The sequence below is a fragment of the Semicossyphus pulcher genome, unplaced genomic scaffold (assembly GCF_022749685.1).
Source record: "Semicossyphus pulcher isolate SPU_LCO1_2020_fin unplaced genomic scaffold, fSemPul1.0.p SCAF_3, whole genome shotgun sequence".
NCBI lineage: Eukaryota > Metazoa > Chordata > Actinopteri > Labriformes > Labridae > Semicossyphus > Semicossyphus pulcher.
The window spans coordinates 11,906,991-11,930,662 of NW_027211704.1; the positions used below are offsets into that span (position 1 = coordinate 11,906,991).

General features: G+C 40.3%; 1 protein-coding gene across 1 annotated transcript in view; it reads left to right on the top strand.

Moving 5' to 3' along the window:
- Positions 1 to 526: 526 nt before the first annotated feature.
- Positions 527 to 23,672, top strand: part of pparg (peroxisome proliferator-activated receptor gamma) — a 34,080-nt gene continuing 10,934 nt past the window's right edge. The window contains exons 1-3 of the mRNA XM_069677550.1: positions 527 to 608; positions 21,720 to 22,013; positions 22,254 to 22,420. Of these exons, the coding sequence (XP_069533651.1) occupies positions 527 to 608; positions 21,720 to 22,013; positions 22,254 to 22,420 (543 nt within the window). The remainder of the gene's footprint in view (positions 609 to 21,719; positions 22,014 to 22,253; positions 22,421 to 23,672) is intronic.

Consider the following 23,672-nt stretch of genomic DNA (forward strand, 5'->3'; position numbering starts at 1 on the left):
GTCAAATTTTCACTACCGAGGAAGACGACTGAGCTCCGAAAATCAAGTGGTCTGTGACTGCTTCAAAACGCTGATCAGGTCAGTCACCTTCCGCTTGTCTCTCTGTTCGCTGTTTAAGAGTTGCTGGGTGGATGATACACGCACTACAAAACCACATTCAAAAGTTATGTAATTAACACTAAATCGAATTTTTAAAGAATACAGAAAATTATAAATACTACTGATATGAAATAATCTCGCTTGTTTTCTTAAAATATCAACACAATTCGAACTCGAAGTTATTGGGGCAGAGACATTCAACACTTGAAACATATTGAATTCTCCATCCCTGACCAATTTTCCTCTTTATTCCGGAGTAGAAATATTGACAGTTGTTGTATCTTGTGAAGGAAAACAGTTTTTACAATGTGACAGACTACCGGTGGTGTGCAGATGGGGGGGGGAGGCGATGGGATAGTGAAGGTGGGGGTGGGGGGTGCGGTCACAGGACTGACAACTGGCACACAGTCAGGTGTTGGTCCATAGTATGTCTGCAGGGCAACAGTGTGAGTTTGACATGCAAACACCAGGCAGAGATTTTAACCATCAAAGTGGTCATAACTACTCAGGTGAGTACAAGACACCAATTCAATGTCCCTTCATTGGTGTTTATAACTCTGTGCAATGTAGGAGGTAGATTTGTGTTAACCATTTGTATGTAAAACAAGACTTAATATATATTTAATATTTATATTCTCTCAAGTCTTTATATTGTGTATTAGGTGAGAGATTTGCAGATATTGCACAACATTCAGGCAGTTGTTTTTTGTTTGTGTTTGCATTAACTGGAAATTCTTGGTTGTGACTCAGCAAATATGTGTGGACACAATCTTACAGCTAACGTGGTTACGTGGAGGCTCATAGGAACCGGCCTAATGTTGTTTAATTACCATATAACACTGGCATTTGAAAAGACTTAGCCCTGTATTGCCAGCAGTGCAAATCTTTGTTCACAATAATTCTTAGATTTCTCTCCCCATCGCTTGGTGTAATCATCATGTCAAACGTGTGATAACAGGGCGAAAGTTTTGCAGTGAATCATTCATCAACAGATCTAAACTAAGTGTTTAAAAATATTTAAAGCTCTTTATATTTATAGTTCTTATGGCAAAATTCAGTCATGTTTACTAATACATTTTTGTCACTTGCATATGCAGTTGTTCATGTTGTTAATTTACATTATTTAACAGCCGACCCATGACGTTATGCCTCCCTTCCAGGCAGCGATTAGTTTCTAACAACTTCCCTCTGCAATTTAAAGAAGTTGTCTTACTGAGATTATTATGCTTGAGATATTTAAACTTTACCATTAGATCGGCTTTCACTGTAGCCATTCTATTAGTTCTTGTAGTGTTGCATCTAAGCGGAGGTGGCGCTCTACGTTGTCTCACAATAATAACTCTATATGCAAATTCACACTATGAAAGATTATTTGTCACATACATACACACAAGTTTATCAAACTTTGAGTAAAAGCTGCCAGTTTAAAACATTTGTGTGGTCTTTAAGAGAAATGCTGTTATGTCTTCTCACACTTGGTAATAAAGTTACTAGAAAACAACAATGCGAAACATGTATTTATAAAAGACCTTTACAGATAAACTTTGGGGAAGTTGTCAGTAAAAAGCAGACTTGACTGTTAAAAATAAAATAGAAAAAGACAGACAGTTTTAGAAAGTTTAAGTTTCTTAAACATAATCCTAAATGATGAAGTTACTGGGGCATGCCACATTAAATTTGTGTTATATTTAAAAGGGTTTTTATCACAATGATACCTTGGGTTTATTAAATGTCAAAATGTCGCTACTGATGCAACTTGGCTATTTAAAATTAGGAGAAATAAGAAATTGTGGTTGAGAAACAAACAGTATTTTAGAGAAGTAGAAGAGAAGTAATAAAAGGTCATTTCTTCGATTAACAAAGTTGATCTGGATTAATGTCATTATATCCTTTTAGCATTTTAATATAATTTAATATTTTTACATTCATTTTAAAGTTTTGGTCATTCTTGTGTTGAAACAGTTTTATAATAAGTCAATGCAATCTCAGTGATCCATAAAACCATCATCTATTCTATTTATATTTTATATCTGGGTTAGTTTGTATATTAAGTGTATATAGTAAAGCCTTTAGCTGTATATCATTACTTTATCTAACTCGACCCCATTGTTTTTTTGTATTTTGATTTATATCAAGTGGTTTGCTTTTGTACCGTCTACAGGTCAGTTAAAAAAAATTATTACAGATTATTATTACAGAGTAATCTAGACTGTTAAACATCAACTTACCATCTCTTCCCTCTTATAAGTATTTCTTTTTATATTATATTATTTAAGTTTGTTTTTTGACCAACACCACCCATGCCATTTCAGGGGTCGACAATGAGCACAATTTTCCACTGGCACTAACTTTACAAATTCACTGGCCCTGAAATAATTTGTTATTTCGGTATTATTTTAACATGCTATTTTGTTTCTCTGTAAGGGTTCTTATTAATGAATATGTGTGGAATTATTATGAACTCATAAAAATAGACCAAAATAATCATATGGGTATAAAGAGGCTTCTTTCACCACTCTTGGTTCAGCAAGTCTGACACCCGCATTAATAAGTTGTAATAGATTGATTGAGTATGTAACCTGCCAATACTTACGCAAATGTATGTTTAATTAGCGTGATCAGCCCGTGAGAGTAATTTAATGAAACAAAATCTTACCGTCTCCTACTTCCTGTGGCCGTTAAAGGTAAACAGTCTACGGCACGTCAGCTCTGAGGACGGTCTGCTTGCTAACGTCAATTAGCGTGTTCTAGAATGACAGCTGATCTGTCGCGAGTGCAGCAAGTAGCTTGTAACGTGTAACGTGTTGTTGACAGCATTAGCCAAAATGCCTGCAGTGATGCTGACATTGGACTGAGATTACCGCTGGGTAATTCGTCCCATTCATCAGAACTGTGAATCTCGGGAGGGCTACTATATTGTCTACATTGTGGGCTTGTAGATCCTACTGGCACACTTGGCCAGTTAAATAGCTAATCTATTGGCCCGGGGGGTTACAAACATACCGTCGGGCCACCGGGCCAGTGCTTATGTCGTGCCCTGCATTTTATTTCTCCAAGTACACAGTGAAATGTAGCTTGCTAGTGGCTAGCTGTTTACTAGTTGCTTGCTAGTGCTTACAGCCCGCACTGATTTTTGATGGATAGCTTAGTTGATGATGGTTGTGCTTATTGAGGAATCTCCTGAATGCACTTTTTCAAATTTAAGTTGGCTGTCTTGGAGGGGCGCTGGTTTAGCTCAGTTGGTAGAGCAGGTGCCCCACGTACAGAGGCTCCAGTCATCAATGCACTGATCTCAGGTTCAACTCCCGGTCTGCTAATCATTTGGTGCATGTCATCCCCCACTCTCTGCCCCCTATAATGCCTATCTTCAGCAATCCTAAAAAAAGCCAAAAAATAAGCTTAAAAAAAAATACAAAGTTAGCCATCTTAGAAGTTGAGAGAAGCTTCTTCTTGGAAAGGCTAAGAGCACCTAAAAACATAGCTATTCTCTGTTGCTATCAATTAAACTAATGTACTCCCTTAGGATGTTGCCTCCATACAGTAGCACTTCTGTCAGCCCACAAACACGTTGGTGTATGAGGTGGCCTCCCGAGCAGTTTTACATCAGACCAAGGTAGTTCTGCAGCGCCATCATCAAACTCGTAATGCCACGAGTTGTTGTAAGATATATCTGAAAACAAACACAGGAAATGTAAATCTGTGCAGGATTTGCTTTACTCGTCACTGACAGCCTGACTGAGTGTGTTGATACAGCGCCAGTCAGTGAATTGCTGCTAATCAAGTTATATAATTCCTTAAGAGAGGTGTGTTTATGTACAGTATATATGAGTGTGTGCGTGCGTGTGTGTGCGCGCGCGTGTGTGTGTGTGTGTGTAAATGCGGATGACTGAGACAGATGTGGACTTTGCTCTGTTGTCATAAATGAAAGGAGTGTCTCAAGATACCACGCTATGTTTATGTTGTCCTCACATCGCCGATGTTTAACTTTCTGTAGACAACACACTTACACACAAAGCCTGTTTGAGTTGGTGAACTGTATAGAATAGATTCTTATTTTAAATAGGCCTGCAAACCAGCACTGGTCTTGGTTTTCTACAATCTGTGGTAATTTTAAATACCTGAAGCAACTGTTTCCGGTCTTCTACGCAGTTGTTTGCCGTGTCTTTAAAAAGTTAGATATAAAACCTGTGAAGGAGCTAAACATAATCACTGCATGAAAGACATTTAAATGCATATTTGTATCTGTATTAATATGCAGATAAAAAGAGAGTGACACACGGTACAGCCCACAGACTCTTAACCACTTTTACCCCGACACCGCTGACATCCTGGTTTAGTTAATTCAGCTTCACTTATTGTTGTTATTACCACTTTCAAAAAGACTTCCTCTAATATCTTTATATCACATGACATTGAGATGTTGATGCAGTTTAGCCTGAAGGTTTTCAGATTGAAATTAGGTGTAATTATTAACTTCCGGGCCACAAATTTTGCTTTTACTAATCTAGTAATAAAAAACTACTCATTTTGCTGCACAATTAGATTATTACATTTTGACAGTAAATTCATTTCCACCCAAGCCTATGATAAAAAATAAGGCTTTGCCAGTTAATTAATGTCTCTATCCTACGATATCCTCTGTTCTTTTCGGTATAAACTTACAAAGTGTCTTCCTGTATCTGTTTGCCATTCTTAATCTCCTTCCGTATTAATTACAACGTAATCAATATAGTGTATTTTTTAGCAGGATAATTTCATTGTGATAATTTTTGCCATGTTGTAGAGTAAGATCTCACATCCATCTACTGTATGGTTGGAAAAGTCTGTAAACGTGATGATCTTAACCTTGTAGTTTAACTTTTGTGGGCATGGATGTTCAGATTTGTTTGATTAAGAAGCTGAGTATGCTGAATTTGCTTATAGTTTCCCCTGTTTGTATACACCAGCAGATTTAAGCAACATTTCCCAAAATGAACCAGGTGTAACCGTTACGTCTGTCAGGGAGAGAAGACGCTTCAAACACGACACCATCGCTATCTGAAGTGAGTCACGTTCAGGGCGACATCAAAGCAAGTTTTCAGTTCACACTCCTTTACGTTTCGTTTAATGCAGTCTAGATGGTCTGTTTTCCTCAGCAAATGAAATGTAAGTACAGGCGTTTTTCAGCATCACACTGACTCATTGCTTCCTCCACATGAAGGATTGTGTCTGATCACAATCTGATGGGGCCAAAACTACTAAGTATGTATGTTTGTTGTGCAACTGCATCATGGTTAAGCATAGGGATGGGTATTTCCAGTAATCTCAATATTCGAGTAATCTAATTACCTTATGAACTAGGGATGGGGACGAATACTCGAGTACTTGTTGTTGACATCATTATTCGAGTATCGCGCACCTGCGCATGCGTTGTTTTCGGCTAAAGTAGTTTAACTCAGTTACATGCAGCATGTCAGCCGTGAACAGGAAAAGCGATGTCTGGAAGTACTTTGAAAAAAAATGATGACGATAAAGTGCCGTGCAAGATATGTAGTGTTAAACATGTATATCATACAAATACTAGGTTAGGTTGTTGTCTGGTTTTAATTATGTTTGATGTTTTATTGTATGCTTTTATTTCCTGTAAGGTGACCTTGGGTGACCTGAAAGGTGCCATCAAATAAAATGTATCATTATTATTATTATTATTATTATTACTAGTTCAATGCTTAACCACATGCACTTAAAGCACAAGGAGAAGCCAGTGGAGACAGACAACAGGCAGTCTCGCGTCACATCATTTGTTAGCCCTGTTAGCACACGCCGTTGTAATGATACCAGAGCAGAGAAGATTAGCCTGCTAATAAGGAAAATAGTGACTGCTATTTGCTCCTGTTAAGTGTTGTGTAAAGAGAAGGCTTCTGTGAGCTGATGGCGTTTGTTGAGCCAGAGTACAAGTCACCATCACGCCAGACAACAGCTACGAGAGTGGAAAACGTGAGTTACGTGTTAAGCAACACAGAACCGAAGTCCATACAGTCCGCTACCGCTGTGATGTTTGACAACGGAATGTTACAACATTAAATGAAGGGCCCGTTAATGTTGTTCAATAAATGCATTTTAAATTGCACTTGCTTTCTATTGTTGGCCATTTATTTACATTAATGTAAAATTGTTAGATAGTAATGTTCTCTTACAGGCGCATAGCGGCTATAGCCTACTATTTATGGGCCAGGAGGTCCAGGACGTTCGTTAGGATGTATGTTTGTTTTTTTTATCTGTAAAAAAATATATATAATTTTGCGAGTACTCATTTATGAGGTAATTAGAGTACTCAAATTTTTTGATTATGAACGAGTAATCGAGTACTCGCAAATTATATATATATTTTTTGCAGTTAAAGAAAAACATACGTTGGACAGAGCTCCCGGTCTGGAAATAGTAGGCTATATGCCTGTAAGAGAACATTAAATAGCCAATAATGGAAAACAAGTGAAATTTCAAATGCATTTATTGAACAACCTTAACAGGCCCTTCAATTAACATTGTCGTATCATTCCGTTGTCAAACGTCACAGAAATAGCGGACTGTATGGACTTCTGTTCTATGTTGCTTATCACGTTAAAATAAATTAACTTAATTTACGGCAGTTTTAGCCTGCAGTTTCCCTTGAAAAATAATCACGTAATGATGCGCCGTGAATAATACATTCAACTTAATGATGATTATAATAATAAAAATTGGCTTACTGAGCAAACTAACGCTGTCCTCATACATTGTTTCCACTCTCGTAGCTGTTGTCCGGCGTGATGGTGACTTCTACTCCGGCTCAACAAACGCCATCACCTCACGGAAGCCTTCTCATTCCACAAAATGGGAGCATATCTCCAGTCACCCTTTTCCTTATTAGCAGGCTAATCTTCTCCGCTCTGGTATCATCACAACAACATGTGCTAATAGGGATAGCAAATGATGTGATGCACGACTGCCTGTTGTCTGTCTACACTGGCTTCTCCTTGTGCTTTAAGCGCATGTGGTTAAGCATCGAACTAGTATTCATACAAGTTTAACACCACATATCTTGCACAGCACGTTGTCTTTTTTGTCAAAGTACTTCCAGACATCAGTTAAAGTAGCCGAAAACAAGTGGTAGTAGTGTAACGTTATTCGAATAATGACGTCAACGAGTACTCGAGTATTCGTCCCCATCCCTAGTTAAGCACCAAAAAAATTAAACAGAATTTAAGATCCTGTCCTTTTTTCCGATTCAGGATCTGAAGCGTGAGCAATGTCTGACATTTTTACTTGGGGGCGGGGGGGATTTGAGGATTAATCAATTAACTGATAAACTTCATCCCAACTTTTCTTGCTGAACAAACACGGAACACATTACTGTTTACACTTTTAGCAAGTGGTATCAGTGATCGGATCACAACGCACTTGGTATTAAGTGCTGTCCACTTGTGTTCCGAACACATTTTAAAACCAAGTGTAAACAGGGTCCTAAAGACACGTCAGCCAACACAAATTTGATTATGTGCCAATGAACTTTAACATAGATATTATTCAACAGACAGTGGAATATCAAGCAACCTTTGTCTTAATTTCCCTTTTAGAAAGATGTGGGAGCAACCAGCATCTCCTCAGGTCCACAGCTGGGTCTCTGGGGGGAACTAAAGTCTGACTCAGACTTCATGTGCAAGAGTTTTGCTATGGGCACAGCTTGAGACATCACTAGTTCAGGTCTGGCAAGGAATGATGTATGATGTGTGTTATCCGCCCCCTCAATTTATAATTGGCTTTTAATGTTTAAATGCCAAAGGATCTTGGGAAAAAAACAGGAACAGAAAGACTGTCAGTCGCTTTGCTTCTTTCTGGAAACATCGTTTGACCTCTACTTTTAGTGTCAGTTAAATTTGTCGTTGTACTGAACTATGCTTTGATGATTGAATAAATCAATAGTTTGTTAAGGCCCCACTTAGTTATTGTTGTCACGCTCGTCAAGCCTTTTCGTAAGGTAACTCTAAAGTTCAGAATGCTGGTGGGGCAGATTTACATCTTGAAATTCAAACCACTGCCATTTCCTTTCCATATAACCACATATAAGCAGAATGCCAGCTGAAATGCCAACAGTCGCTAGCTTATTTCATCAGTTGTAGCTAATGAAGCTAATGCTGTTCCATGGATTAGTTGTAAAGGCTTTCTCTGGCTGATTTTGATTTCCAGCTTACTTATAATGAGGCTAAAGTTGTAAGTCCTAAAAGTCTGCTTCTCCACAGGCTGATGAAGATGAGCAGCATTGCAAGACTAGGTTTTTAAGGACTAACCAATGGTATTTTATAAATCCTGCAACCCCACAAAGTAATGTAAATAGCTAATAATGTGCTAACTCATGGCCTGAGAATAAATCTGGGTTGCTAACAACATGCTAGCAAATCAAAACTTCTGTATATATACATTTCTTACACTTTTGTTCCTATGAATTGAAATGAAAGACCACCTCCTATACCCAGAGCCCCTCTCTCACACACGTTTCAATGTGCAGAAAAAGCCAAGTCTTTAAGGACATGCTGTGCCTTATTACGGTTGATTGGACAATTGCGGGATGGGGTCAGGAAAGGCCCAGTCGTTGAGCCAACTCTGACACTTATTTTGCTCATTTCACATCTTCACTGAGCCAATTTTAAATCGGTGTTTTTCTGTGACCACCCTTCCCGGCACACATATTTACAGTACGTTCTGTGAATGAGAGTCACGTCATGTGTTGTTTTGTTGTCCAGCTAAACAGCAGCGGAGGGCAGCACGCTCCTGTCTTTTCCTCTCCACTTCGAGGAACAGGCCACGACCCTTCCCACATTGTACCTCTCCCTCTTCCTACCGTGTTGCCCTCCTCTCACTCCCTGTCTCCGTCAAAACACAAGTTTGGTCTCTGCTGTGATTTCTCACATGACTCCCACAGCCTGTGTGACATCATCATATATGACAGTTGTATAGATTGTTTATCTCCATGTTTGTCTATCTGTGTCATCCGTTTCTCTTGTCTTCTGACCCTCATGCCCTGCGTTTAACACCTCTCACCTCTCAGGCTTGAAATGTGTGTGTGAGTGTGTCAGTGCGTGGGACATAGATCGATTTTGACTTTGCTCTCCTGTCATAAATGGAAGGAGCCCCCCAACTGAGCTGTGTACACGTGTTCAACTACATCTAGTATGTCCTTTAGCGTGACAACATGCCATATATATATATTTGTGTGTGTCTGTGTGTGAGGCCTTGACAGCCTGCACCACTCCTTCCCCTTATCCAGCAAGGAAGCTCTTTAGCCTCAAGAGACTCATCAACCATTAACTCATACTATTTAAAGGAATTAGGGGAAAGTTCATGTCCTTAGATTATTGTTAAAAACTGCAGATTCCCAGAGAGTTTGGAGAAGACACGCGCACACACAAATACACACGCACATATATACAGTGCAAGGATACTTCACTATCTCTCCCCAAATTTCCCCCTTCCACGTTGACGATGTATACTGGCACCCATATCAGACTTTAAATAGTGTCAGTATGCTTATATGGCCTTGCATGTGCAAATATATGGAGCATAATGTTTGTGTATGCGTGTGCGTATGTTTGTTGGCATGAAGTCGTTCAATATGTTTCTTTACAATCCCCCAGATGCTTTTCAGTAGAGTTCACTCAGCATGTTGTCCTGTAATACAAGGCCCACCTCACGTCCCAGTCGCATTATGATTCTGACAGCAATGTAGATCATATCCTGAAAAGCAGAGTGTGTGTGTGTGTGTGTGTGAGTGTGTGTGTGTATCTGGCAGGACAAGCCTTCCTATCACAATGGATTATTAAATTATGTGACAGTGATCAAAAGCTTGTTGGACAGATTGAAAAGTTAGATTAGCCTCTTTTGTTTGAACTGTTTTCATTGCGTGAGTGTTCCAGCTAAAACATTGGGGGGTTTGTTGCAAACTGCTGATTGTTGAGCTGATTACAAACACAGCCAGAGAGAGAAATTATCAAAAGGTAACTGGATGAAAACAGCAAACAAAATTAGAGTGTTTGAAATGTGATGTGCTGTCAGCCTTATAGTCCACATGATTAGAGTTGTCAAAAGTATGACTTCTCTACAATCTCATTCGATCACACCATTTTTTTTACTGCAGCTTTTAAAACAAAAACATCTATGATCAGATTTTAAACAAGGGCTTCAAAGCAAGCAAGCGAGAGCAGCGCGGAGTGAGCAAACTGCACAGTAAGTAAAGTTTCATAAACAAGAGCAATTGTTACTGTTTCGATTTAACGCACAAAAACACATGCCCTGCAGGAAGATGCCCAAGTAGGTTTGATGCAGCAAAAGCGCCCACTTCATCCGTTTTGCTCAAGACACAGAGCAGAGAGAGACCATCAAAGTTTTTTTTGTTAGTTTTGACCTGCAAACTGTTGGCTGTGTGTAGTTGGAGTCAAAGACAATGTTGTTGGCAAGCCTTAAATGTTATTGTGGTATCTGATTCAGAGTTCTTGGCACTGTGCTCTGACACCTGTCACAGGGTGTTGTGTTGGCTGTTGCAGTTTGGTTAAGTTGTTAATGGATTCTCTTCAGTGCATGATAAATCTCAACTCACACAACAGTCACAACAGTACTTAATTGGATACTGAAATAAAAAATACAAGTTTTTTAAAGCCCCCCTCCAGTGAAAATCAAGTGTTTAACCTTGTAAACATCTCCATGTGGTGTTCTTCATGTGCTACAAGACATATCAGGGACAACATCAGCAGTCATCTCCATGGCTGGGCCTGTCTGCTTTTAAACTGCAGTGTACCAAGGACAGGCTGAACAACACGTTTTCAGATTGACAGGTTTGCGACGTCACAAACCTAAGGAGCCAATCCCGTTAATGGACGGGGCGACGCTATGCATATCATTGTGTGTAACCTATGGCAACCACTTTGGCGATGCGCGAGCCAGCTGTAACCGTCATCGTAATTTTTGCAAACTCACTACTGACTACTAACGTTAACATTACTGCTACTAATTACAAATTTCAAGCTAGCGAAGTTTCAACAAGTTGCCACTAAACGATGGCAGAGACGCGTTTTGTCGTTGCGACGGTTGGGAATCTGCATAGTGGGCGGGGACTATGCAGATTAGGACATTTTTAATGAAGGAGAAGAAGGAGATGCCTTGGGAAATTAAACATATTTTTGCAGAAAAAAACATATCAGACACAATTTATTATTCCAGTCTTAAAACATGACTGGAGCGGGTCTTTAGGAACTGGTGATGCTTCCCTCTTGGTAAACACACAGTTCAACATTCTTTCTGATTGCTTCTGCATTGTTGGAGGGATTGGTTATTGTCTCTGTGCACACTTGAGGTATGAAAGTGGAGCAGTGAAAGCTACTGTCAAGCTAATGTGAGACCACTTGACCCTACCTGTCCAACTGTGACAGCTGTGAGTGAATGAGTGATGGATGCAGACAAGCTGAGAGTCTCTGTCTCTGAACTCTTCAGTCAGTCCGTCTCCTCCGTCACTTTTCTTTGATAATTGCTTCACTCTTTCAGTAAAAAGTATTTTCAGTATCACTTTTGTTATACGTAAGTTTTGCTTTGTATTTGCAGTGCTTTATTTAGCATTTTTTTAATTAAGGAATGTAGACAAAACATTTTAAAAAGTTAGCTTCAGCAATTATATATAATAACCTGCACATAAGAACTATATCTGCCATATTTGAATTAAAAACTAGTTAAATTGACGTGTTCGGCTACACAAATCTTTTCATCCTCCGATCGCTGGCTCAAGCTTATGAGATTTAACTGTGCTCATACTCTGATCAAAAAGTAACAGTTATGATTTCTATAAAACTAAATCAGAGAACTAGCAGGCTTGTGTTGTGTTGGTATAGCATGAGGAGGCAGAAGTGAGTGCGTCACAGCTGTCACATCGGCAGTGAGTGACTGAGCGGACGGAGAGAAGTGCAACCAGAGAGGCATGATGGGGTCGCCTGTCAGAGTGAAGCAACAGGAAATCATCTGCATCTGATGTCTACCACTTTACACACACACACACACACACACACACACACACACACCACAAACAAGCACAACAACTTACACAGGACAGCATATAATACCAAGAAACACTTAAGAACATGGGCACATATACACACATATATATATACAGTACAATTATGTAAAGACATGCAGTCAAAATGGGGAATGAAAGACTCCCACTTTAACACACACACACACACACACACACACACACACACGCACACACACACACACGAAGAGACCACATGATGGTTAGCTGTCTGAACTTTTGCTGAGCCCAGACTCTGTCAGAGAGAGAAAATGTGTGTGTAGTTCCCTTTCTATTGGTCATCACTTCCTGAGGAAAAGCATGACACCACACACACACACACACACACACACACACACACAGTGTCTTCTCCTGACACTGCCACTGTCACTTGGTCGCTGGTCAGTGAGCTGAACATTCTCTGATTCGAAACGGGATGAACAGGGTGAGTGGACCTGTACCCTGTGTGTGTGTGTGTGTGTGTGTGTGTGTGTGTGTGTGTGTCACAGTCATTCAGTTCATTATGTTTAATCAATTCACGAGCTATGGGTTGCTACAATAAATGCTAAGACCAATCTACTGCTACATCTGATAAAAGGCTGCATTTAATACATTTGCATATCTGATTATGGCCCTTTGAGTCAACTTCCACTTTTAGTCTGTTAACAGACATCAGTGCTAATCAGGGAAACGCTGTAGGTCAACCACCTGATGAGAAAACCAGAAAGCTTTGATCAAGAGGGTTTATCACTTTTCTTTGATATGTGGTTTTCTTGCTATTTGGTAGCGCCAATGAGCTCAACATCCTGTAGTTGACTAATTGTCTTTCATTTTTTTCCCCTCCAAATAGTGTAAAATGAGCCAAAGAAAGGTATCCGGATTTTCAGAATTATCACATGGCGGCCATATTAAACTGGTGACACGCTCAGGCTTGGTAAACTCAAATTATGTTATACTGTCGTATGTGTTCCAGGTTTGACAATTGTATAAATGAGATGAATCATACATAACATAATGATAACTGAAAAGACACTCGATAGTGAGGACAGTCAGGACAACAGCATATGTTATACCTCGTTAGCTACTAAAAGACAACGGCTAGCGTCAGCATTTAACCACATCCTAGCTAACATTGCTGTTTCATAGTGATGAATAAAAGGAGAAGAATGGTTACATTACTAGCTAGCAGTCATTTTAGCTAGCTAATAGTAATGTTAGCTAGAGAATTTAGCTAGCTAGTTAGCTAGTTAGAATTTTTTGAGTGCTAACTTAGCTATTACGACTTAGCTAACTGTACCTAAAGAGTTTTCAAATATGTGTTTTTTGTGGCCTGGCCCTAACCCTAACCCTTCTGGATTTTAGACATCCGTTTTATTTTCAGTTGCTTATCACTTAAGAAGTGGCAAAATTAAATCGATTGGTCAGACTCTCTCGTTTGTACGATTTGCAAGTCTGGAAAAAGGGCCGCCTCGTGAATATGGTGCATTGTGCTTATTCTTCAGACGAACCAGCCGCCTTTTGAAATAGAGGAACTAAGCTTTAGGAATTAGACACGAAGAAGTTGTGATATTTTAGAATTAAAAATTATCCTCAATCATAATTACAAACCTGTGTGTGCATGAATATAAAATATATCGATGACTCAGCTGTTAAGAATCCAGAAAAGAACATTTTCTTCAACTTGTGCCAGTTTGTAAGAAGTCTTGCTTCCCCCTCAACCTGACCTGAGGTTGACCTGATGTTTAGAAGTTCTTCACTCCAAACTTTTGAAGCTGAAACACAAAAATTAGACATAAATCAAATAGAAATCAGAGAGTGGTTGTCTGGTCGCTGTTTTACTCAGAGCTTGCCAAGCAGACATGGTTTCTGACCTCCTACACTGCCAACCTTTAAAGTGTCATGAGTAAATTCAGTACCAACAAAGCAAGTGGGTTTTCAGACAGGAGGAGACTCTCGTTTCTGTCGAGAGTGCAGTCCAGACCTCTGGCTGACACTCTGTGTGCACACGGTTTTCCATTACTCTCCTGTTTCATCATTTAGGTGCAGAAGGGGCAGGCCCTTTCAGGTAATTCTGCCTGTTGTGGCTTCAAACCACAAATGGTAAAAAAAGTAGTTATTTCCTGAAGAGTGAGGCAAGGTGGCAGCTGTTGTGTTACATGCAACTTTTGATACCCTGCTGTTTTTCTGTTCCTCTCCTGAATTGGTGAATTCAGCTATTTACAATAAAAGCAGGGATTTACTACAACATGTGATCTTTCCACTTTATCCAACAGTTTCTTCGTGCAGCCCACTTAAACATTTCAAAGAATTTCTGGGGACGGTGAGGCAGACATGCAGGCGGGCATATCTTAGTTTTAGTCACTGAAACTGAACCACATGCTTTTTTACATGAAGAGGTCAGGAAGTCACTGAGCTCTCTGTTCACGCTATCTCTCTCTCTCTCTCTGGCTCTGTTTGACGCATACACACATTCATATCCACAGGACAACTGTCGTAATATAAACGGCTTACTCTGCAAAAAGAGGGGAAATATTCTGGTACATGTTGTTTTGTCATCAGGATGTTAAAGAGGCAACACAGATAGAGAACTTGTTACTTGAAAAGCTGAGCTAAATAAAGCACAAGTAAAACACAACAGGCATGTAGCCATCAAGTTAATTTCCTGTGTAGCATTCTAGTATTTTTCCAACAAAAGACACTCAATTATCCAAACATGTTTCCAGCAGTTCTGATGACATTGTTGGCGTTGTTCTCACCCTCAGAGACGAAGCATAGGTATTATTCAAGCAGAGAAGATAAGAGCGTTAATGCCTCTGAATGCTGCAGGGCAGGTTCTGCCTTTTGTCTCCGACAGCACTAAATATACCAGACCGGCTTCTGTTTTCACTTCTGCCATTTTCCTTAACTACTCCTCACCTTGTACATTTCCTTTGCTCGACTGTCTTATGACATGCTGTGTGGGAGTGTAGGAGGCTCCTACACCCTAGGAAAAAATGATGATGATACTGGATGCTTTCTGACTTATTCATTATGAGCATTTACTTTTACTTACTACTTTTTTTTCTTGAGTGTTTTGAGCTCTAAAATTCCTCCTGTGGAATGTTTGTATGAATCACGATTTTTAAAAGCGAATTGAAGAGCTTGAACATCCAGTAAATTTAAAGCTCCTGTGACGAACTTTCCGTTTCTGTTGATTTTGGTCGCCTCCTGTGGACAAAGCCGTACCTCGTATCTCTTGGCCGATTTGGTCCTGTATATGCTTAAGTGGTGGATTTTAACAAATAATCGTATCCTCCTTTCTTTAACAGTCATATGTACCACTCACTTGCCCTGGAAAATGTAAACAAAGGCAGCGTGCAGTTAACCGCTTCGTCTGACACCTAGCCCCCCGCCAGCGGTTTAAAGGAGCAATTCGCCCCCGGAAAAAGCCACTGTCAGTCAAACCTGGTGTTCTTTGTAATCGATAGAAGTAATAAAATTTGAAATAGGTGTCATAGCTGTGGAGAAAGTTGTACAAACAGCTTGTGGTTTCGCCACAGAGAGATGCTAGAGTGAAATACTACCGTTTTCCAGTCAAGGACATTGATCGCAGCAGGCAACAGCTCAGAGCGGTACAGAAACTGAAATACTGAAAGTATTATACCAGTGGATCGTCTAAAAAATCTTCAGGTCTGCAGTCTACTTTTCCAACCTGACGATTCTGAACGAGACATGGCGTTGGAGGCTGGCGTCCTAGATTGAGGAAGTGTAGTTTAGCAAGCTCCCTTTTCCAGGGCGCATTGGAGAAGCAGATAGCGTCCTCCACGGGCACAGAGCGAAATTGCTTTGTTTCCCTACCACAATGGCATTAGCTCCCCATAATAGCATGATAGGACTTAGGTTGGAAATCGGCGAACTGGTCCTTTAAGGCATTTTAAAAAAACATATAGAAATCATCAATGTTCTTGCTGATGGTCTGGTTTGCCTTTGTAGCTCGTACAGAGTCATCAGAATTAATTTCAGTCTGTCATAACAAAAAACTCCTCACAGGAGCTTTAAGTCCACATTCAAAGGCATATAAGGACTTTTGCCACTTTTCATACAGTAACCTGACCCTTAGCCTTTTCTCCATTCCATGTTGGACCAAAACATTGCTGCTGTTAAGAAATATGAAAGTTAAAAATCTTCATAAGTTTTGCAACCTTGTCCCTGGAGGAAAGATTTCAAATGTCTCTGTTTGACCTCATGGTTTTCACCGCTTATTCCTGAACTGCTGCATTCAGACTGGAAGAGCAACTTAATTCCCTCTCCTTACGTTAACATCACAGTGTTATAGTAGCGCTTTGCAGCTTTTATAGTTCCGTCTGTACTTTTGTTCTTCTCAGTCCACTCTTATTGTCCAGTCAAACATCCCTACAATATTCTACATGAAAAGGTCTTCTGTACAGTACGTTTTGGCTCACAAACACACGCACACAGTATCAGTCCGCCTCGTCGGTACAGTAGCCTGCCAGACCTGCCTGCCAGTTTGCCGTTGGCCTTTTGTTATTATGTCATGATTGAGGCAATAGCTGATAAAAACATACTCCTACACGCTGCGCTCTCACCTGAAGGACGAGTTCTGACATGTTGAAATCTGAGAACTCGCAGGAGACGCCGGCAGAACTGTCATGCACGTGCGCACTCGCACACGGACCCACACACACCTTTGCAAACACAGCACACACTGCAAAAGCCTTACTAATCATATGTCACCTTTTATATGGTCTGACAGGGTGTTTGCCCGCACAGCGCTCACAGTTACTAACATGTTCGGTAGATTTTCTACAGTATTTCCGTGAAAACTCACAGGAGAGAAGTAACAGTTGGAACTTGTTTCCACCTTCAAATTCGACATGATTTAAGCCCATTGTTTAACTGCCAGGCTGCAGACACCTTCCTTTTCTCTTACTTAGTTATGTTCAAGATCCTGCTGAGTACAGAGCATGAAGTTAATGTTTTTTTTCCCAAGAAGCCACAAGGGTGCATTTATATTTCTTGAAGTGGTCCGGGGACTTGCTTTCTGTCCCCCCTTTTACATTATCTCTCTCACTCTTCATCTCGCTCTCCCACTAGATTTCTGCCTCCTTATGATGACTGGATGCCAAGCTGGACACAAGCTGCTCCGGTGCTCCGTCTATTCTCGGTTTAGATCTGATGGCAACCGGCCAACAAAAGGAAAAATAACCAGGTTTCTTTGGTTATTTATAGTCAGCATTTTCCCTCACAGCACTTTCCAAGCCTGTAGACGCACACACACACACGCACGCACTTCTCCTTCTCCCTCCTGTTCTGAAACAATGTCGACGTCGCTGTGAATTTTAAGTGGATCCCCCCGCAGATGATGTTGCCAAAGTCCGAGCAAGTAAAAAGGAAACAATAAGTATTTGAGGGAGGAGGATGTTTGCTCCGGGGGGATGTTTTGCAAAGTAATGTGAAGCCATTTTTATACCTGGTGCTGCTGTGCCATCGGGGCATTGCTATTTTAGTTTTGTCCTGTTGCATAATTCCTCACATTCTTTGTCACTTGTCTTTTTTGTAAAATCAGGCACTGGTTGATTAGCGGAGGTTTATTTTTGGTGTTGGATACAAAAAGTTGGCCAGGTGTTTCAATGAATGGACCCTTTACTCCATTATTTATTTATAAACTGTTGGCACTCTGTCTTTTCCTTTCAGGGTTTCGGTATGTTAATCAAGGTCAGATTTAAAGCATGGTTTCCGCCTTCATGGAAAAAGGCGTGGGAAAATGTAATAGATTCTAGTATTTAAAGTTAAAAAGATGCATGACAGCGTCTTTTCCTTCCTAGAGCAAAATGTTCTGCACCACACTTTAAAGAGAACAAAAATAGTCATTATGGTAAGAATGAGTCTTGTGATGTTATGTGATGTTTTCTTTCTTGTGATGCCTTCTAGTGAGGATTTTCTTAGTCAACTTATCATAATTAGTCATAAGCCATTGGTCAAATAGCTGTTGAACATTAATGTTATTAGTTTGGTTATCTGAGTTATATTTCCGGGGGCATCAGCGATGGTTTGAGTTCCATGGCTAAAAAGAATGTTAGTAACATTTTAATGGGCCTGCGTCCGCTAACGCCGTTTTTTGCGCCAGCAGCGCCCACAACCTCAATTTCAGAGCGTTTCTCGCCGGCGCTTACTGTTGCTAGGTTATGAAAGTTGTCTGGCGGCACTTCCGCTTCACTCGGTAGTGATCGTTAAGTCTGTTTTAAATCGCTCTGTATGCTTAATATTTGCTTTAATTTAATGAAATTTTACAAAGCAAACATAAAAATGATGTGAAGGAATCGTATCCTGGCATTAGCAGCTGCTCTAGACCTGAAAATTGTACCCTCGAAAAAACAAAACGATCCGCTTCTACTCCACCATTGTTGTTGACAAAGTTTATATCTGAAGTCCTGCCCCTTGTTGTTTTGATTGGTCAGTGAGGAAGAAGTGACATTGACCAGCGCGGTCGGTGTTCCAAAAGTTGCACAGCAATAAAAAACAGCTGATGCCGAGGGTGTTTTTTGTGCTGAGGACGCTGAGCGCAGAAAACGCTGAACTGAAATACAACATATAAATAATGAGTCTTTAAAATATAAACTTTCCAAACACACACACAAAGCAAGCCGCTTGTTAACCACATGCTAACATTATAGCAGTAGGATTCTAACTGGTTGAGAGAACCAGCGATGACACTGATCATCTATTTCAACTTAGTATAACGTCATCCTTCCCTAGCTTCCCTCTGAACTGTAGCTGGACTGTCAATTGACTTTAGCTCGTGTTGCTGACTGGCGAACTAGCTAAGTAGTGGGGACAGGTCATGAGACATTGTGGTTCAGTGCATAAAGCAGGTGCTTTATTCACTCAATACAATAGAAGGCCCTTTTCACTAAACCAAACCGCTTTACTTGAACCTCAGCTTCGCTCGACACTTTCTGCTGACCGCTGTGCTCTTTAGTGTGCTCGCGGTACATCCTTGTGCATTTCTGTCACACACAGGAGAGTCTCACTTCCTGTAATAAGCCAACCATAGTACGTCACATGGATACATCACTCACAAGGACACCTTCCTTTTAGGGAAAGACTCAACCAAGACACGACAGACAACAGATAGGGCGGTTGAGATAGTTGCTTTTTAAGTTCTGCGAATAACCAACCAAAGAAAACGTGATCGGCAAAGACACTCTTTTTATTGACAAACGCTTGTTCAGCTTTCTGACAACAATTTATGTAACAGACCAAAACCAACAATGGATTGATCCTACTTATGAACATAGTTTGAATATCCAAAGCCTGGTTAAAAAAGGAAAAACTGCCACCCCCAGAAATAAGGAACCAAGTGGTTTCAAACAAACTAAATATAAGATATATTGATCATTTCTGCATCAACAAAAACCTTGTACAAACTAAACCCTGATTATATAGCCGTGTATGTTTTGTGTGGACTGGAGTAACCTGCGATGGCTGGACTTTGACCTTTTTCAGCTCACTTCTCTCCTCCAATGTCTGACAATTTGACAAACCATGTTAAATATTAGAATGACTGAAGAGCCTTCATTGATTTGTGTCAGAAGCTGAGGTAGAAAGCTGTAAGGAAGAAATCAGTTTCCAGAACTTTCTGAATACGCTCTTCAGGTAAATACATTTATTTTCTTCAAGAAGTTCAGTGTTCATTTAAGGATACTGCTGTGACATACTGAATTTGTTTTAGTGTCAAAAATCTCATGAAATGACAAACGAACAACGATGAAATGATCCTACTAACAAGTGTCGTCAGTGTAGCTACAATCAGATACAGTTTATTGGTAAAGATTACTCAGCCTTGAGGCCTTTAGACATACTACTACTAAGTAACATACAAATGATAAGTGTTGCCTACTAAGTCATGCCATACCAAACACCTGTGTGTACTGTTTAGAGCTAGAAGCCATATGAATTGGATGTTGGAACCAATGACTGTATATATAAATGGAAATGGAAATGGAAACTTCAATGACTGTAGTGATTGTTTTAGTTACGTCTCCTCTCGCCGTTCGTCCTCTACTCTGCTAATCCGGAACTGATCGGCTGCAGGAGCAACAGAGCTGTCAATCATCCTTTTTACACCATCAAATAACTAATTGAAAATAAACTTGTCAGAAAAATTAACACTTGGATGTAAATCAGCATGATAAGAACTAACTATAATGACAGAAACCATGTTTAAGAAAAATGTATTTGGCGTGTATTTTGATTTTATAGATTGACTCATGTCCCATCTGTTAACATGGAGGAGGCGGGCTTTATGACCTATACTGCAGCCAGTCAGCAGGGGACGCTCGAAATGTTTCGACTTCACTTTTAGGGGGCTGTCATGTCGTCCATCTTTTTATGCAGTCTATGGTTGGAACTAGCTACTACCACTACATCACAAGTTGCGTGTCTCTGATTGGTTGCCGCGCCCAAAGGTATTTTAGTCTGTAGCTGTTCATAATGCTCCTTTGATACTGAAAATGATCTGATCCTGTCTGTATTCAAGAGAGAGCTGTATCAGTTTGAGCGCATGTCTTATTGATCACATTCTTTATGCTTTCTCTCACTACTCTTTGCAAACAAACAACAATGTATTCTAGCACAAACAAACGGTTTTAGCACAAGCAGAGCAAATACAAGGGCACACAGCAGCTATTGGGTGCGAGGGCAGGGTTGGGCAGGGAAAGCGTTACAAAATCTGAATGTGAAATCAATAAGTCATGCTATCAAACTGAAGTACAATGACCTTGAATAAAGACTGGAAACAAGCCCATGAGTCTGAAAGTATTGGGAAAAGAACAAACAAATTGTTGGTATTGGTCCTTCAGTGAAAAAGATATAGCCTCTGTCATATCCTGTAAAACCAAAGCCTTTATAGTAATAAAAAAGGAAATCACTGGAAGTTAAAAGGAGACTCTTTTGGTGCCGTTTTTTTAGTGCCAACCAAGTTCTAAATGAACAATCAGTAACGCATTCAACACTCATAAGGTGCAGTCTGTTCCCCTGCAAAAGCGAAATCTTACATCCTTGGCCTCAGACAGACTGCGGCTCAAACAGTCCCTGCTGTCTGTGTGTTTTGGTTGGGTAATCACACAGCGAGCCACCCAAACAGAAACAGGGGAAGACGGTGTTTTGAGCATGAGAGACGTTCCTCAGTGCCAGAGTTCGTCTTGTACTCCCTGTGACACAACCCGCCTCCATGTTTACTAGATAACAGACAGACTGCAGGAATGAGCTGGGGGGGGGGGGGTCATCATGGAGGGGAGTGTGTGTGTGTGTGTGTGTTGTTTAAAGTTTCTGGCCTCTCTAACAGTACATATTTATTCATTTACACTATGTACAAAACAGAATGAAGGCTTGTTTATGTATATTTCCATCGTCGTCTTTTGTCTCTGTCTCGACAACTTTCCCTACTTCCTCCTCTCCTCCGCTTTTTTTTAGTGTTGTTTTCTTTTAACAAGGACACATACAGTCAACAAAGGATGTTGCATCAGCTTTCGCTTCATCTCTCTCTCCACAGAGGACATGGTGGACACCCAGCAGCTCCTAGCCTGGCCTGTCGGATTCAGTCTGAGCGCCGTGGACCTGCCAGAGCTGGACGACAGCTCCCACTCCCTCGACATGAAGCATTTGTCCACGTTAGACTACGCCTCCATCTCCTCCTCCATCCCTTCTTCCCTGTCCTCCCCACTCGTATCCTGCATCTCCCCCGCCGGCATGGCCTATGACCCCAGTCCACCGCAGAGCGAAGAACACCTGACCAACTTGGACTACACACACTTGCAGAGCTACAGGAGGGAGCAGGACATACAGAGTAAGTCGAGTCTGCATAACAGAAGTGAAACATGTTATCTAGTCTTTTTATGCTGCATACAACTTGTTTGAAGTAGCTTGTCGTCACATATCAAAGCTTTGATGATGAAACAAAGTCTACCACATTTAGAGGGGAAATTCCGATTTGCAAAATGAGAATAGGGCCAGGATAACAAGACTTACACTTTAAGGTCAATATTCTGTTTGCCTCCTGCCTGCCTGATAATGTTTCTGCCATCAGACTCGATAAAGATGGAGCCGGAGTCGCCTCCACAGTACTCCGACAGTCCCGTGTTCTCCAAGCTCCAGGACGACACGACAGCGGCAACGCTAAACATCGAGTGTCGTGTGTGTGGAGACAAAGCCTCTGGGTTTCACTACGGCGTCCACGCCTGTGAGGGCTGTAAGGTAGGACTGAAAGTTATACGAATATAGATGGATAAACACACTGGAGAAGCTATTGCTAGTGTTTCTAAAAAGCTGACTTGGCTTTTCTTATATACGAAACAGTTCAAAACTCAAATATGTTCACGAGTATGGGACAGGAAATAACTTATGTTCGGCATGTTTGCTGAACAACGGGGCTTGAAGTTTTTACTTTACATTAATACATTACATATAAATACATTTGACGGATACATTTTACAGCTTAAATTTTATTTTATTTTAAGAATAAATTGATTCTGCCCTCAAAATCACACCATCAGCCCATGTCAGGAAATGGTTTTGGATTTAGAAACTTCTGCGAATTGCTAAGTTTTGTTTATCTGCCAGTCTTCCTTTTTCGGTCACCACGTGTCTCTTTTCGGTGAAACGTGTTGATGGAATAAATAATTCTATAATGCATGAAGCGAAGTGTGCATTCTTTTCATCTGTTTGATGTCTGACACTCTAACCACAAGCCCCGCACATTTTCCACTCTGCAAGGGCTCAAGGAAGGCATGTGCCTCCTCCGACATACACCCAGCCCCTTAAGCCCTCTGTCTGTTTGTCTGTCTATGTAGAATATAAATAACTAATAGAGCGTGGGGGAAGTTTCGCTCTTCTTTCCATTTTCTTTGAAATATTGAGACATTATCAGAAGATGTAAATAGTGGTGCTGTCTTGTAAAGACATAAAAGGCAGATTTTTAGAAACAGAAACGCACTGATACAAAAAATGTTTTGCAGTTGTTGTTTTTTTCTTCCACAGGTCAGAAGTTCCTCAGCCTTTTTAAATAAACCGCTACTTGACATGTTGTGTTTCTATCACCTGCAGGAAGTCTCTTTCTGTAGTGTAAGAAAACTCACCCTCAGCTTAACCCTGTGGCTTTCAATAGAAAATGGTAGATTATACAAGATAAGATGACTTTAGAATAGAAGAAAAAGTAATTGAAGATCTAAAAACACAGAAACATACTTTTCAAACGTCTTTTTTCTTGTTGCATTAAATTAAAGATCAATTAAGGATATTTTCTAAATGTTAAGGACACAATCACATACATACTTCTGGAAAAAAAAATTTAACAATTTTAAATGTGTCTTCACTTTGATCCCAACAAAGAAAAGAAACCTTAACATGCACTGAGTGACAGTAAAAACTGAAACATGTGCTGCACTTATGATGCAATACTAAAACTAATGGTGTAAGAACCAAAACCAGCAATGAATTGATCTGACTC